Below are 16,546 nucleotides of genomic sequence, written 5' to 3' on the forward strand. Positions count from 1 at the left end.
TTTTTTTTTTTTTACTGCCGGCAGTATGGGAGACAATTTTTGTATTCTGGAGTTCTCCTTTAAGGCTCCTTTCACATTACTGCCTGTCCGTAGCAGGTCCATTGGAACATAGCGGGAGAAAAGTTAGTGCTTGCAACATCTTTTTCTCCCTCTATCTTCCAGTGGAATAACGGCCGTCAGAGAACCCCATTCAAGTGAATGGGATCCTGCTTGTTATGCCTCACACTAACGGCCGTTAAAGCCAAAAAGAGCCTAAACGGCCATTTGTGGCAGAGCCCAATAGTAGCGTGAAAGTAGCCGTATGAGGTCCCCACCACAGAAATACCCCTGTTCCTTCAAAGAGACAGCCAGGAGGAAAGGAAGACCTTCCCGACAGAAACTCTGGAGGATTTTGAAGAGACTATAGGAGTGAAGGACAAAAGCCTTGTCCAGGACACTATGGCGTCACACAGCAGCAGGGAGTGTTTGGCAGCCAAATGAGACTTAGAATAAGATGTATGGAGCAGAGATGTCAGGTCCAATGGAGCTGCTTCTGAAACACTGATGTGGTGTGATCCAGGGCCATATTTTACTATCACCGATATCAAGGCTCTAACACTAGTGCAAACCACAACTCCCAGCAACCTGTCAGAATAAGAGTTGTAGTTTTGCACCAGGTTGGAGAACACTGACTTGTCAAGGGACGTCTGTCACACACAATTATGACAATATATTTTTCTACAACCCCTTAATGTCTAAGCCAGTGTTTCCCAACCTGGGTGCCTCCAGCTGTTGCAAAACTACAACTACCACCATGCCCGGACAGCCAAAGGTTGTCCGGGCATGCGGGGAGTTGTAGTTTTGCAACAGCTGGAGGCACCCTGGTTGGGAAACACTGATCAAAAGCATTAAACGAGGTAATAGTTGTGCAGACATTACCAGTTCTCTATCATTTCCTTGATAGCATTGGCGGGTCTCTGAATGACTTCCCCCGCTGCAATTCTATTCACCACAATCTCATCCAGGCGGCGGATGACTCCGGCAGTGGGAGACATGGTAGCGGCCCCCAGCCCCTCCGTGCCATACAACACGGTCACGTGTACTGAGATTGGCGCGCTTCGCGCTACCTCAGGGTTATACCGCAACAAGAAGCGCACACCAATCAGAAGCTCCAGAGCAGTATGCTGTACACCAATCAGAAATGACGGGGTGTGTCCCCGCCAGAGATTGTACTGACAAACGTATCTGTGCTATACAGGTGTCCGTGGCGACCGCCATATTGTTGAAGACCAGAATCAAATATTTAATAAGATAATAATATGATGGGAGAGGCGCAACCACTAGTATGAAAGTTCACCTGGGGGCTCTAGTGTCAGGACTTACGTCGTGCATTAGTTCCCGCCAATTTCTCACGTAGACGAAATAGTCTCGGCTCCTGAAAACATAGTTAAAGAAAGTAATGGCTCAAAAAGGAGGGCACGATCTACGCGAGCGGGTGGACTTCCTCTGGTAGGTATTCATATATAGCCTCCTCAGGGGTGTTGTAAAGGTGACGTGAAATGTATACATACACCCACACACACTCTCTCTAGTTTGGTAAATATAAACCAGCATAGGACGAGGATTATATGGAGATAGAAAGTTGTGCAAAAGTCACAAGGGGAGATTTATTACAACATGTGCAGAGAAAGAGTGGTGCAGTTGCCCATAGCAACAATCAGCGCTTCTTTCATTTTTCTCAGGCCTCTTTAACCCTTTAAGGACCAAGCCCATTTTCACCTTAAGGACCAGGCCAGTTTTATTTTTGCGTTTTCGTTTTTTCCTCCTCGCCTTTTAAAATCCATAACTCTTTCATATTTCCATCTACAGACCCATATAAGGGCTTGTTTTTTGCGTGACCAATTGTACTTTGTAATGAAACCATAAAATGAAGAAATAGATGGTCCAGCGCAGGATAACGTGCAATAAAAGCCAAAATTTATTGTAGATTCAAGCCATAGGACAGCAGGACACAAGGTAAGGCTGGTCTTTCCGGCTGAAACGCGTTACCTTGTGTCCTGCTGTCCTATGGCTTGAATCTACAATAAATTTTGGCATTTATTGCACGTTATCCTGCGCTGGACCATCTATTTCTTCATTGCTACCTTGGTGTTGGTTCACACGGTGCCGTGCGACAGGCGTCTGGCTGGAAGGGTGAGCTGAGTTATCCTATACTCTTCTGAAACCATAAAATGTACGGAAAACCCCCCATTTTGGAGGGGTTCGTTTTCACACTGTACAATTTACGGTAAATATGATATGTATTCTTAATACATTGAAAATGATACCCATAGCTAAATACTTTTATATTTTTGTACCGCTTAAAAAAAATCTAAAACTTTTTGTACAAAATCAGTAATCTAAAATTGCCATTTTTTGACCACCTATAACTTTTTCATTTTTCCGTATATAGGGCGGTATGAGGGCTCATTTTTTGGGTCGTCATCTGTACTTTTTTTTTTAGATACCACATTTGCATATATAAAACTTTTAGATCATTTCTTATAAATTTTTTTTTTAATAAAATGTGACAAAAAAGCAGCATTTTTGGGCTTTTTAAATTTTTTACGTTTACGCCATTCACCATACCGGATAATTAACATTATATTTTGATAGTTCGAACATTTACGCAAGTGGCGATACCAAATACCAAATATAAAAAAAAAAAATAAAAATGCTTTTTGGGGTAAAATGGGAAAAACTGACTATTTTCATTTTTATTGGGGGAGGGGATTTTTCACTTTTCTTTTACTTTTTATTTTTACATTTTTCAACTTTTTTTTTTTTACACCTTTTATGTCCCCATAGGGGACTATTCATAGCAATCATTTGATTGCTAATACTGTGCAGTGCTATGCATAGGACACAGCACTGCTCAGTATTATCGGTGATCTTCTGCTCGATCTCAGAGCAGAAGACCCCGGGAGACGGCCGGAGCCAGGTGAGGGGACCTCCAGCTGTCATGCTGGATGATCGGATGGCTGCGGCAGCGCTGCCGGCGATCCGATCATCCATTCAAGGTACTGCACTGATCTGTATTGATCACTGCATCTGAGGGGTTAATGGTGGACATCCGCGCGATCACGGATGTCGGCCATTACAGGCGGGTCCCCGGCTCCTGTTAGCAGCCGGAACATGCCGTGTATGACTCGAGCACCGTTCCGATGCTCGCCGTCATACACAGGACGTAAACATACGTCCTGGTGCGGGAAGTCCCGCCAAACCAGAACGTACATTTACGTCCGTGGTCGTTAAGGGGTTAAAAATGAAAGAAGAAATCTGGTTGGTTGCTATTTGCAACTGCACCACTCTTTCTCTGCGCAGGTTTTGATAAATCTCCACAGTCTGGGTGTAACTTCATGGGTCGCAGGACGATTGGTGTCTGCTTGTTCAGGAAGTTTCCGGATAGGTCTTGCATCAATGCTAAGTTGCAGTGTAGCTCAGGACATACATTTTGCTGAAAGCAGAGGGGGACATGCATAGCTTTGTGTGCCATGCCAAATTTGTCAAAGCACAACTGTCACCAGTTTTTTTTACCCACATGAGATTACTGTTGTGAACACATGTAATGCAACCATACCTTTGGCTGCGCTTCTGGCTGCTTTATCCATCCGAAAATCATGTTTGGTTGCTGGTCAGCAACAATCAGATCCTCACTACTTGGATTGCTGCCAGAGAGACAGAGGTCTTCAGCACATGCACCCCTGATGTCCTGGATGCGCGCGCAGCCTGGCGTGACTTACCAGAGCAAGCGCTCGCTCCCTCTGCGAAGGTTGGCTCCTGCTGGCTGAAACCACTATGCCCCTGTGCTGTGCTGGCAAGCTCTAGCACATCGCAGGTGCAGACAGCAGGAGCCAACATTCGCAGAGGGATCACCAGGCTGTTCGCACGTCCAGGATGTTGGGGGCGCATGTGCCAGTCAGCAACCTCCCTATGTCGCTGACCGGCATCCAAACATGATTTTCACAAGGATAAAGCAGCCACAAGCGCAGTCAAAGGTGGCTACATTACCTGTGTTCACAACAGTAAGTTCATGTGGGTAGTCTAGGGGTAAAACATTGGTGACAGTTGCGCTTTAAACCACACCCAGTTACCTATCCTTTTTTATATTTCCATTCGCAGGCCCAAATGAGAGATTGTTTTTTGTGTGACCAAGTGTACTTTGTAATTACATCACTCATTTTACCCTAAAATGAATGGTAAACCCCCAAAAATATTTTTTGTATAAGGTAATTTAAACGGAAATCACAATTTTGTAAATTTGAGGGGTTTTAATTTTCACGCTGTACACTTTACGGTAAAAATGACTCATTTTCTTTATTTTGTGCGTCAGTCCGAATAAAATGATACCCATGGTTACTAACTTCTCTATTATTGTACTGTTTAAAAAAAAATCTCAAACATTTTTTACACAATCAGTACGTATACGGGGACGTGTGAGTGCTAATTTTTTGCTCCATGATCTGTAGTTTTTTCTAGTACGACTTTTGCATATATGTGACGTTTTGATCACTTTTTATAAATTTTTATTTGCAATGTGATGTGACCAAAAAGCAGAAATTTGGGACTTTTTCTTTTACGCTGTTCACTGTCCAGGATCATTAACATTATGTTTTTATAGTTCTGACATTTACTCACGCGGCGATACTAAATATGTTTATTATTTATCAATGTTTACACTTGATTAAAATTGGGAAAAGGGGTGATTTAAATCTTTATGGGGTTTTTATTTTTTTTAAATTTTAATTTAAATTTTACACCTTTTTTTTTGTCCTCATAGGGAACTATTTATAGCAATCATTAGATTGCTAATACTGTTCGATGCTATGCATAGGCAAAGCACTGATCAGTATTATTGGCGATATTCTGCACTGCTCTGCTGTAAGGCAGATCAGAGCAGAAGACCCTGGGGTGTGGCAGAGGCAGGTGAGCGGACCTCCGTCCGCCATGTTGGCTGCTTTGATCCCCGCAGCAGTGTCACCGGCGATCAGATCAGCCATTTAAAGTGCTGCAGATCTGTATTGATCACAGCATCTGAGGAGTTAATGGCGGACATCAACGCGATTGCTGATGTCTGCCATTACTGGCAAGTCTGCTGCTGCTGAGCCGCTGGGACCCGCCGTGTATGAAGCAAGCACAGCTATAGAAAGAACTAGACAACTTCCTCTGTAGCATACAGCAGCTGATAAGTGCTGGAAGGATGATGATTTTTTAATAGAAGTAATTCACAAATCTGTTTAATTTTTTTGGCACCAGTGTCCAAAAACTTTTTTTTTTCCAACCCGAAATTCCTGTGTTAGGCTAGGTTTCCATTTGTTTTTTTGCAAAAATGCCAATAAAAAGGCCCATTCTGCTGCATGGCGTTTTTTTTTGTAAAGAAAACGCTGCAGCCAGATGTTAGCTGCAAGTCAATAGTTAACTGAAAAATGCCATATCCACTTGGCATTTTTCAGTTTGGCTTTTTTTTTTTTTATCCTTTTGGGGTTTTTGGGCTCCTTGGCAGTTTTTAAAAACGACCTCTTGTTGAGACTGGCGTTTTTTCGGGAAAATCTTGGCGTTTTTCTCCCATAGAAGTCTATGGGAGTGAAAAAACGCCAAGAAATACGCCATGTGGGTTTTATCTTTGGCGTTTTTGCCGGCGGTTTTATTCTCTTTTAGACTTTAGCAAAAGTGATGGAGATACCTTTTTTTATTAAAATTTCGTAGGGTACCATTAAAAAAACAATAATGATAAAGATACAGTAGTGATGGAAAAATTGTATTTAATGAAATTTATCTTTTTATAACAATGTTTATACATTTTTAAACAGGGATCAATTTATGTGGGCGGGTAGGGCACTAAAAATATAGCTGACAATAATAAAAATGTAGTGTGTGTGTGTTTTTCACTTTTTTTTCTTCATTTTTTAGCTGGTACTACTATTCCAAGCATGGAACACACTGTTCCATGATGGGAATAGTAGTACCTGTACTAATTGACAGATCACTGGGGTCCATTGCGATCCTTCTGTATACGTTTCAAAGTATTTTATTAACAGGATATATAATAGCAAACAGTCATATAAACACATGACATATATCCAAATTTTCCATTACGTGCACAATAAAAACAGGTATAACAAACGTCCTGTCCATTAGGACCAAAACAACAAGGATTCAGACTGTAATGTTGTATATACAAATGAATTAGACCCTTCGGGTCACCAAGTTAGCTAATAGTGCACACTCTGTCCTTTGCAGTGGTTAACATTATGGCACATGTAAGTTTAAACAAAGTGAAGTGAACATCTCATGTTCAACCTGGAAAAGGATAAAAAATTCAAAAACAAGAAAAAACATATGTGGAGAATAAAGGAAACGTAGTTCCATATACCGTATATACTCAAGTATAAGCCGAGTTTTTCAGCACCAATTTTCATGCTGAAAACTCGAGTGATGGGAAAAAAAAATTGCATGCATACCAGCAGGGGTGGCGAGGGGATGGTCTGGGCCGTCCATCGTTGCCCATATATGCTGCAGGGACCATCCGACTTCCAGTGGGGAGGGTGAGCCGGTCCGGGCCGTCCATCTTGACCAGGAGGCCCTCTTTTCCGCTCCGGGCCAACCCTGGACTAGTGACGCTGCATTGACGCCGCCGTGAAGGGACGTCCGTGCGCAGCAGACGTCCTTGACGTCGGGGGCGTCTCTATACGGCGGCGTCAATGCAGCATCACTAGACCGGAGCCAGCCCGCATCGGAGAAGAGGGCCTCTCAGTCAAGATGGATGGCCCGAACCGGCTCACCCTCCCTTCTAGAAGTTGGACGGTCCCTGTAGCAATGTTGGACGGCTGCTAGGAAAAGACCGACAGCTGCAACTGGGGAGGTGAGTAGAGAACAAGAGAGGGAGGTCTGGATGATGACAGGGAGGTATGAGGGGGATCTGGATAATGATATGGGGGGCAAGGGGATCTGTATGATGGGGGGATGAGGGGGGTCTGGATGAGGACAGGTGGGATGAGGGAGGGGGGGGTCTGGATGATGACAGTGAGAGTCATGATGATGACAAAGGAGGGCGGGATGATGACCGGGGGGGGGGGGTGGGAATGTTGATGGGGGTCTGATGTATTTCCCAGCCTAGGCTTATACTCGAGTCAATAGGTTTTCCTGGGTTTTTGGGGTGAAATTAGGGGCCTCGGCTTATATTCGGAACGGCTAATACTCGAGTATATACGGTAAGTTATCTTAATGTGAGGTACTTCGAATATATATGCTAAACAGTCTTAATAACATGTAATATCAACTTCAACTCCTAAGACAAGAAACCACAGAGCGCTCCGTAGTGCAATAAATTAGGGTGAAAATCTCAAACAAATTAGTAAGAAAATTGCTCACCCCGTAGGTTGTGCTACCAGTCAGCCACAACACTGATGTCAGCATGTAAGTAGAGGTTCCACCATGCAGCCAATCCCACCACCAGGAATTAGGTGTCAAGATACAATAATAAAGCCTCCAACCACTCAGGGATTTAAATGGCGCAACAGGTGAATAGCAGCAGTAGTCCCAAGGACACTCAGGCAGTAGCGAGATACAGTAAAAGATAAATTTATTCGAACAACGCATTTCAACGCCCGAGCCGGCGTCTTCATCAGGTTCACAAAGAATGACCACAATACATATATATATATATATATAGGAAGAAGAACAATAAAATTAGTGACTTAATTGACTCACATGTCGATCCGTGAACGCAAGGTCAGCTGACCAGGCGGAAGTGACGCCGATCTCGTTCACGGACCACATGATCAGCTGTCCAAACGGAAGCAAAACAAAGATAACGGAACGACAAGAGGTCACAGCTATTTTCTACAGGTAAATAATAAAACATACATAATAACTATATAATGCAAATATAATTAAAAAGGTAAGAAAAATCATAAAAATATAAAAAAAATATATATGATTAAATAATAAAAGCAGCATACAAAGGAATGCAATTATACCGTATTATCTATCATTTCATTAAGCCCATCCGGGTATAAGCATTTTAACTTGAATATCCAGTAAGACTCTTTATTAATAAGTTGTCTGAATCAATCTCTAATGTCTGATTAAATAATATCTATTATTATTAAGATCCTGGATCTTGACATTTTTAAAACCACTAGTGGACTGATTAAAACTAAAAGGCACTTTAAAGCCGTAGATGTCAATAGTTTTTTAAATTTTCAGAGCTTCCATTATTCAAAATGGCTGCGAAATGTACCCTATGGACAATACTTGCGGATACCCAAGAACTGTACGGATGACTCCGATTTTAAATCCCAACCCAAAGATTTCGAGAAAAAGGTTATCCCTCAAAAATTTTGACACAAGCTTATAATAGTACTAAAAATGACAGCCAGAAAGATTTGATAACACCAAAAGAAAAATGTACTATGACAGAAACACAAAAGGGTTTGATTAAACATTAGTGCAGAAACATTGGCCAATTGTACTTAGTGACCCAGTCCTTAAGGATATTTTACACAAACCGCCACGGATTACTTTCAGAAAGCCCATGTCTCTTCGGAATTTCCTGGCCCCAAGTAAACTAAAGATTATAGAACCACTTCCTAAAAAAGTGTCGGATAATTGGACCACTTTAACAGCAGCCAAAAAATGTAATAAGAAATGCAATAAAACAAGATGTCTTTGTTGCAATATTACTCAGGACAATTTTAGTCATTTTAAATCCAATGTTACTAATGAGTCTTTTATGATTAAACACAATGTGAACTGAGTCTAACCATGCAGTATATTTGCTCGAATGTCCTTGCAAATTACAATATGTGGGCCGCTCCGTTCAGACGGTGCGGTCCCGCATGAACACACATAGATCCAATATTAGAAAGGGATTTCCCCTACATAGTGTTTCTCGTCATTTTATGTTAAAACATGATAAAAATCCAGAAAATCTTAGACTAATAATAATAGATATTATTCCATCAGACACTAGAGATCGATTCAGACAACTTATTAATAAAGAGTCTTACTGGATATTCAAGTTAAAATGCTTATACCCAGATGGGCTTAATGAAATGATAGAGAATACGGTATAATTGCATTCCTTTGTATGCTGCTTTTATTATTTAATCATATATATATATTTTTTAATAATTTTTTCTTACCTTTTTAATTATATATGCATTATATAGTTATTATGTATGTTTTATTATTTACCTGTAGAAAATATCTTTGACCTCTTGTCATTCCGTTATCTTTGTTTTGCTTCCGTTTGGACAGCTGATCATGTGGTCCGTGAACGAGATCGGCGTCACTTCCGCCTGGTCAGCTGAAATTGTGTTCCCGGATGGACATGTGAGTCAATTAAGTCACTAATTTTATTGTTCTTCTTCCTATATATATATATATATAAATATGTATTGTGGTCATTCATTCTTTGTGAACCTGATGAAGACGCCGGCTCGGGCGTTGAAACGCGTTGTTCGAATAAATTTCTCTTTTACTCTATCTTGCCTGAGTGTCCATGGGACTACTGCTGCTTTTCACCTGTTGCACCATTTAAATCCCTGAGTGGTTGGAGGCTTTATTATTGTAACTTCAATTCCTGGCATAAAGAGAAAAGACAAGGTAAGAACGGCGGGGGGGGGGGGGAGGGTGGTGGAGGGGAGGGGAGGAAGGTAGAGAAGAAAAGAAGAAAGCTAGAAAAAGTGTTGGGGAGAGGTTAAGAAGTGGTAGGAAAGGTCCTCCATGCAGCTATATCACTGAATGAATAGTTGATGAAATGATAGATCTTGTACTATCCCAATATGATTTCCACCACCCCCATGTGTCATTGAATTGCCGAGTTCGGCCTTGACCTATTGCCCATATTTCCTCCAATACATAAATGTGGTTTATAGTCTCACGCAATTCATTCAAGGAAGGTCTAGTAGGGGTTTTCCAATATCTAGTGATAACTAATTTAGCCAACACAAAAATTTTGAAAATTAGGCATCAAACATCAGGGGGAAACTGCTCTAGACCTATCAGTAATAGTGCCAGACTAGGGGTTAATGTTACTCAAGATTTTATGACTGCCGTGAGTAGATGTTCTATGCTTTTCAAGTAAGTTTGTATATGTGGGCAGTCCCATAATATATGTGTTAGAGAGCCCTTACGAGAGCAGTTCCTCCAACATAAATCAGAACATGCGAGGGACATATGGTGTAACCTTGAGGGTGTGTAATACCATCTGAGATGCGTTTTTATTACCGCCTCTACGTGTGACATGCTTTTGAAGGGATTTATATATGTATTTATATGCAGTCGCCTAGTCTGAAGGAGAAAATACTACTTTGAGATCAAGTTCCCATGCTTTCATGATGGGAGTGAGTGTGAGTTCGCCATGTGAGTCTAGTTCAGAGTATACTGGTTTTAAACCTGCACACTGAAGAGAGAAAAATCTTATTAAAGATGCATTCAAAAGTGGAGGATTACTGCTGTGTAAAAATTTTTGATCCTGAGATAGGGGAAAATCAATCTCGAAGGGAGATGGTACTTGTGTTGTAGAGTGGAGTAGGTAGCAAACGTAGTTCCCTTGTATAGGTGGCCAATAGTGATGACATTACAGTGTAGCCACGGGGACCAATCTACCAGGTATGGCCAATTGCAACACCATCAGTGGGGCCTGCATTTTATCCATTGAAGTAGTAGCCACACTTGAGGAGTGGCACAGTTCCAAACACTTAACCCCTTAAGGACCAAGCCCATTTTGGCCTTAAGGACCAGACCAATTTTATTTTTGCATTTTCGTTTTTTCCTCCTCGCCTTCTAAAAATCATAACTCTCTTATATTTCCATCCACAGACCCATACGAGGGCTTGTTTTTTGCGTCACCAATTGTACTTTGTAATTACATCACTTATTTTACCATAAAATGTATGGCGCAACCAAACAAATATTATTTATGTGGGAAAATTGAAAAGAAAACCGCAATTTAGCAAATTTTGGAAGGTTTTGTTTACACGCTGTACACTTTGATCTGTATTGATCACGGCATCTGAGGGGTTAATGGCGGACATCCGCGCGATCGCGGAAGTCCGCCATTAACGGCGGGTCCCTGGCTGCTGATAGCAGCCGGGACCTGCCGGGCATGACACGAGCACCGGTGCTCGCGATCATGGCGGCGCGTAAACATACGTCATGGTGCGCTGAGTACCACGTCACCATGACGTACATTTACGTCCACTGTCGTTAAGGAGTTAAGTCCTGCCAGGGTCAAGGGCAACAGTGTAGGCGGAGGTGTAATATTCCAAGCCAACATATACAGGAGGGCTCTAGGTGTAATTCCTTGTGCATAAAAGCATTCAATTGCTACCCAGGGGACTGTAGTGCTATTGTCCCAAAGGGGGTACGGTAGAGAAACGAAGGTAGCCAAGTAGCACCTGTACATGTCAGGAATCCCCAGGCCTCCCACCATCCTGTGTTTGGTGACTATTGAATATGGCATTCACGGTTTGGATCCTTCCCATACATAGGAAGTAATCAGTGATTTAACTTTGGAGAAAAAAGAGAAAGGGAGAGAGATAGGTAAGGTGCGGAACAGGTAAAGCAGTTTGGGTAAGGTAGACATCTTAAAGGCCGCTACTCTCCCTTACCAAGAGATCTCCACTTTACTCATTGTGGTAAGGTCTGCCTGTAAGGTTTGAAGAAAGGGGAGGTAGTTAGCAGTATATAGAGTGTGGAGCCAGGGGATAAGAGTGATACCTAGGTATTTAATACCGTTAGATTGCCAAACTAGGTGGAAGCGTGATTTAAGAAGAGCGAGAGAAGAAGGAAGATGAAAAGGTAATGCCTGCGATTTTGAGTGGTTCACTTCCCCAAATTTGTTTAATAAGGATAACACTGCAGGTAGAGAGCTATCTGGTCGGGATATGGTTAAAAGAATATCATCTGCATAAAGCTAGATGACATGGTTATATCGCTCTATGCATATGCCATGAATGTCCGCTGCCGATCTCACTGCCTGGGCCTACGGTTCCAAAGACAGGACAAATAATAGCGGTGACAAAGGGCATTCTTGACAGGTTCCATTGGTCAGGCAGAAAGAGTCCAACAGCATCCCATTTGTGAAGACCTTGGCAGTAGGGTGTGTGTATAAAGCTCTAATTGCTGAAACTATAGGGCCGTCCTATCCCATCGTGGCAAGTACTCTAAAGGCGTATGCCCAATGGAGGCGATCAAATGCCTTTTCTGCATCTAAGGCGACTAGCAAAGCAGGTAAGTTATGCTGATTAATATAATGTATGAGATTAAGGGCTCTTCGTGAGTTATCCGAAGACTGGCGTTTTTTACCAAACCCGGTTTGATCGTCCTTGATGAGATATGGGAGGACCTGAGATAATCTTGTTTCTAAAAGTTTTGTGAATATCTTAATATCACAGTTTAACAGGGATATGGGGCGAAAATTTTGAGGGGTGTCATGGTCTTTGCCAGGTTTAGCCAAGGTGACAATCAATGCTTTTTGATTTTCTGTAGGGAGGAGACCCATATCTATGGTGTGTTGAAAGAAACGATGCATAGGGTTGACCAAAATGGGAGCAAAAACTTTAAATATTAATTGGTCAGTCCGTCTGGACCCGCTGACTTCCCTGTAGGGAGGGAATTGATAGTACGGGTGACCTCATCCACAGTAATTGTGGAGTTAAGGGTAGAGAGGTGTGTCACGATGCCGGCTGGCAGGTAGTGGATCCTCTGTGCCAGAGAGGGATTGGCGTGGACCGTGCTAGTGGACCGGTTCTAAGCCACTACTGGTTTTCACCAGAGCCCGCCGCAAAGCGGGATGGTCTTGCTGCGGCGGTAGTGACCAGGTCGTATCCACTAGCAACGGCTCACCTCTCTGGCTGCTGAAGATAGGCGCGGTACAAGGGAGTAGGCAGAAGCAAGGTCGGACGTAGCAGAAGGTCGGGGCAGGCAGCAAGGATCGTAGTCAGGGGCAACGGCAGAAGGTCTGGAAACACAGGCAAGGAACACACAAGGAACGCTTTCACTGGCACTAAGGCAACAAGATCCGGCAAGGGAGTGCAGGGGAAGTGAGGTGATATAGGGAAGTGCACAGGTGAACACACTAATTGGGACCACTGCGCCAATCAGCGGCGCAGTGGCCCTTTAAATCGCAGAGACCCGGCGCGCGCGCGCCCTAGGGAGCGGGGCCGCGCGCGCCGGGACAGAACAGACGGAGAGCGAGTCAGGTAGGGGAGCCGGGGTGCGCATCGCGAGCGGGCGCTACCCGCATCGCGAATCGCATCCCGGCTGGCAGCGGAATCGCAGCGCCCCGGGTCAGAGGACGTGACCGGAGCGCTGCCGCGGGGAGAGTGAAGCGAGCGCTCCGGGGAGGAGCGGGGACCCGGAGCGCTCGGCGTAACAGTACCCCCCCCTTGGGTCTCCCCCTCTTCTTGGAGCCTGAGAACCTGAGGAGCAGACTTTTGTCTAGGATGTTGTCCTCAGGTTCCCAGGATCTCTCTTCAGGACCACAACCCTCCCAGTCCACTAAAAAAAAATTTTTCCCTCTGACCTTTTTGGCAGCTAAAATTTCTTTGACCGAGAAGATGTCCGAGGAGCCAGAAACAGGAGTAGGAGGAACAGATTTGGGAGAAAAACGGTTGAGGATGAGTGGTTTGAGAAGAGAGACGTGAAAGGCATTAGGGATACGAAGAGAGGGAGGAAGAAGAAGTTTATAAGAGACAGGATTAATTTGACACAAAATTTTGAAAGGACCAAGATAGCGTGGTCCCAACTTGTAGCTAGGGACACGGAAGCGGACATATTTAGCGGAGAGCCATACCTTGTCTCCAGGGGAAAAAACGGGGGGAGCTCTTCTTTTCTTATCCGCGAACTTCTTCATGCGTGATGAAGCCTGTAAGAGAGAATTTTGGGTCTCTCTCCATATGATGGAAAGGTCACGAGAAATTTCATCCACAGCGGGCAGACCAGAGGGCAAGGGAGTAGGGAGGGGGGGAAGAGGGTGACGGCCGTACACCACGAAAAATGGGGATTTGGAGGAAGACTCAGAGACCCTGAAGTTATACGAGAATTCGGCCCATGGGAGGAGATCTGCCCAGTCATCCTGGCGGGAGGAAACAAAATGTCGCAAATAATCACCCAAGATCTGGTTAATCCTTTCTACTTGTCCATTGGACTGGGGATGATATGCAGAAGAAAAATTTAATTTAATCTTGAGTTGTTTACAGAGAGCCCTCCAGAATTTAGACACGAATTGGACGCCTCTATCCGAGACAATCTGCGTAGGCAACCCGTGAAGACGAAAAATGTGTACAAAAAATTGTTTAGCCAACTGAGGCGCAGAAGGAAGACCAGGAAGAGGGATGAAATGTGCCATTTTGGAGAATCGATCAACGACCACCCAAATAACAGTGTTGCCACGGGAAGGGGGTAAATCAGTAATAAAATCCATACCAATCAGAGACCAAGGCTGTTCGGGGACAGGCAGAGGATGAAGAAAACCAGCGGGCTTCTGGCGAGGAGTCTTATCCCGGGCACAGATAGTGCAGGCTCGCACAAAGTCCACAACATCCGTCTCCAGAGTCGGCCACCAATAGAAGCGGGAGATGAGTTGCACAGATTTCTTGATACCCGCATGACCTGCGAGATGGGAGGAGTGACCCCATTTGAGGATTCCGAGGCGTTGGCGAGGAGAAACAAAGGTCTTTCCTGGAGGAGTCTGCCTGATGGAGGCAGGAGAAGTGGAGATCAGGCAGTCAGGTGGAATGATGTGTTGCGGAGAGAGTTCAACTTCTGAGGCATCCGAGGAACGAGAGAGAGCATCGGCCCTAATGTTCTTATCGGCAGGACGAAAGTGAATCTCAAAATTAAATCGGGCAAAGAACAGAGACCACCGGGCCTGGCGAGGATTCAGCCGTTGGGCAGACTGGAGGTAGGAGAGGTTCTTGTGGTCGGTGTAGATAATAACAGGAGAACTTGATCCCTCCAGCAGATGCCTCCATTCCTCAAGTGCTAATTTGATGGCTAGAAGCTCTCGATCCCCGATGGAGTAGTTCCTCTCCGCTGGAGAGAAGGTCCTAGAGAAAAAACCACAAGTGACAGCATGCCCGGAAGAATTTTTTTGTAGAAGAACAGCTCCAGCTCCCACTGAGGAGGCATCAACCTCCAATAGGAAGGGTTTGGAAGGGTCAGGTCTGGAGAGGACGGGAGCCGAAGAAAAGGCAGACTTGAGTCGTTTAAAGGCGTCTTCTGCTTGAGGAGGCCAGGACTTGGGATCAGCATTTTTTTTGGTTAAAGCCACGATAGGAGCCACAATGGTAGAAAAATGTGGAATAAATTGCCTGTAATAATTGGCGAACCCCAAAAAGCGTTGGATAGCACGGAGTCCGGAGGGGCGTGGCCAATCTAAGACGGCAGAGAGTTTGTCTGGATCCATCTGTAGTCCCTGGCCAGAGACCAAATATCCTAGAAAAGGAAGAGATTGGCATTCAAACAGACATTTCTCAATTTTGGCATAGAGTTGGTTGTCACGAAGTCTCTGAAGAACCATACGGACATGCTGGCGGTGTTCTTCTAGATTGGCAGAAAAAATTAGGATATCGTCCAGATATACAACAACACAGGAGTATAACAAATCACGAAAAATTTCATTGACAAAGTCTTGGAAGACGGCAGGGGCGTTGCACAGTCCAAAGGGCATGACCAGATACTCAAAGTGTCCATCTCTGGTGTTAAATGCCGTTTTCCACTCGTCCCCCTCTCTGATGCGGATGAGGTTATAGGCGCCTCTTAAGTCCAATTTAGTGAAGATGTGGGCACCTTGGAGGCGATCAAAGAGTTCAGAGATGAGGGGTAAGGGGTAGCGGTTCTTAACCGTGATTTTATTAAGACCGCGGTAGTCAATGCAAGGACGTAGGGAGCCATCTTTTTTGGACACAAAGAAAAATCCGGCTCCGGCAGGAGAGGAGGATTTACGGATAAAGCCCTTTTTTAGATTCTCCTGGACGTATTCGGACATGGCAAGAGTCTCTGGGGCAGAGAGAGGATAAATTCTGCCCCGGGGTGGAGTAGTGCCCGGGAGGAGGTCGATAGGGCAATCATAAGGCCTGTGAGGAGGTAGAGTCTCAGCTTGTTTTTTGCAGAAAACATCCGCGAAGTCCATATAGGCCTTAGGGAGACCGGTTACTGGAGGAACCACAGAGTTACAGCAAGGGTTACTGGGAACCGGTTTTAGACAGTTCTTGGAACAAGAGGACCCCCAACTCTTGATCTCCCCAGTGGACCAATCCAGGGTAGGGGAATGAAGTTGAAGCCAGGGAAGTCCAAGGAGAATTTCCGAGGTGCAATTGGGGAGGACCAAAAGTTCAATCCTCTCATGATGAGATCCGATGCTCATAAGAAGGGGCTCCGTGCGGAAACGTATGGTACAGTCCAATCTTTCATTATTTACACAATTGATGTAGAGGGGTCTGGCGAGACTGGTCACCGGGATGTTGAACCTGTTGACGAGAGAGGCCAAAATAAAATTTCCTGCAGATCCTGAGTC

The 16,546-nt window shown here is 44.3% G+C and overlaps 2 protein-coding genes across 7 annotated transcripts in view; one reads left to right on the forward strand and one right to left on the reverse strand.

Annotated features, from left to right (window-relative positions):
* The window catches only part of MLH1 (mutL homolog 1), a 192,247-nt gene extending 190,850 nt beyond the window's left edge, over positions 1 to 1,397 (reverse strand). The window contains exon 1 of one of the 2 annotated variants that reach the window (XM_056520381.1): positions 1,363 to 1,397. Coding sequence is in view for 1 of the 2 variants with exons in the window: in XM_056520380.1 (XP_056376355.1) it covers positions 919 to 1,034 (116 nt within the window). In the remaining variant the exon portion in view is untranslated. Of the gene's footprint in view, positions 1 to 918; positions 1,235 to 1,362 lie in introns of those variants that run through there. The other variant, XM_056520380.1, reaches the window with a different exon arrangement.
* TRANK1 (tetratricopeptide repeat and ankyrin repeat containing 1) overlaps positions 1,351 to 16,546 on the forward strand; it is a 300,522-nt gene continuing 285,326 nt past the window's right edge. For 2 of the 5 annotated variants that reach the window (XM_056520371.1, XM_056520377.1), the window contains exon 1: positions 1,351 to 1,488. In XM_056520371.1, coding sequence (XP_056376346.1) covers positions 1,439 to 1,488 — 50 coding nt within the window. In that variant the 5' untranslated portion in view covers positions 1,351 to 1,438. Of the gene's footprint in view, positions 1,489 to 3,997; positions 4,017 to 9,298; positions 9,355 to 16,546 lie in introns of those variants that run through there. The other 3 variants (XM_056520378.1, XM_056520376.1, XM_056520372.1) reach the window with 3 other exon arrangements.

The sequence above is a fragment of the Hyla sarda genome, chromosome 5 (assembly GCF_029499605.1).
Source record: "Hyla sarda isolate aHylSar1 chromosome 5, aHylSar1.hap1, whole genome shotgun sequence".
In the NCBI taxonomy this organism is placed as follows: domain Eukaryota; kingdom Metazoa; phylum Chordata; class Amphibia; order Anura; family Hylidae; genus Hyla; species Hyla sarda.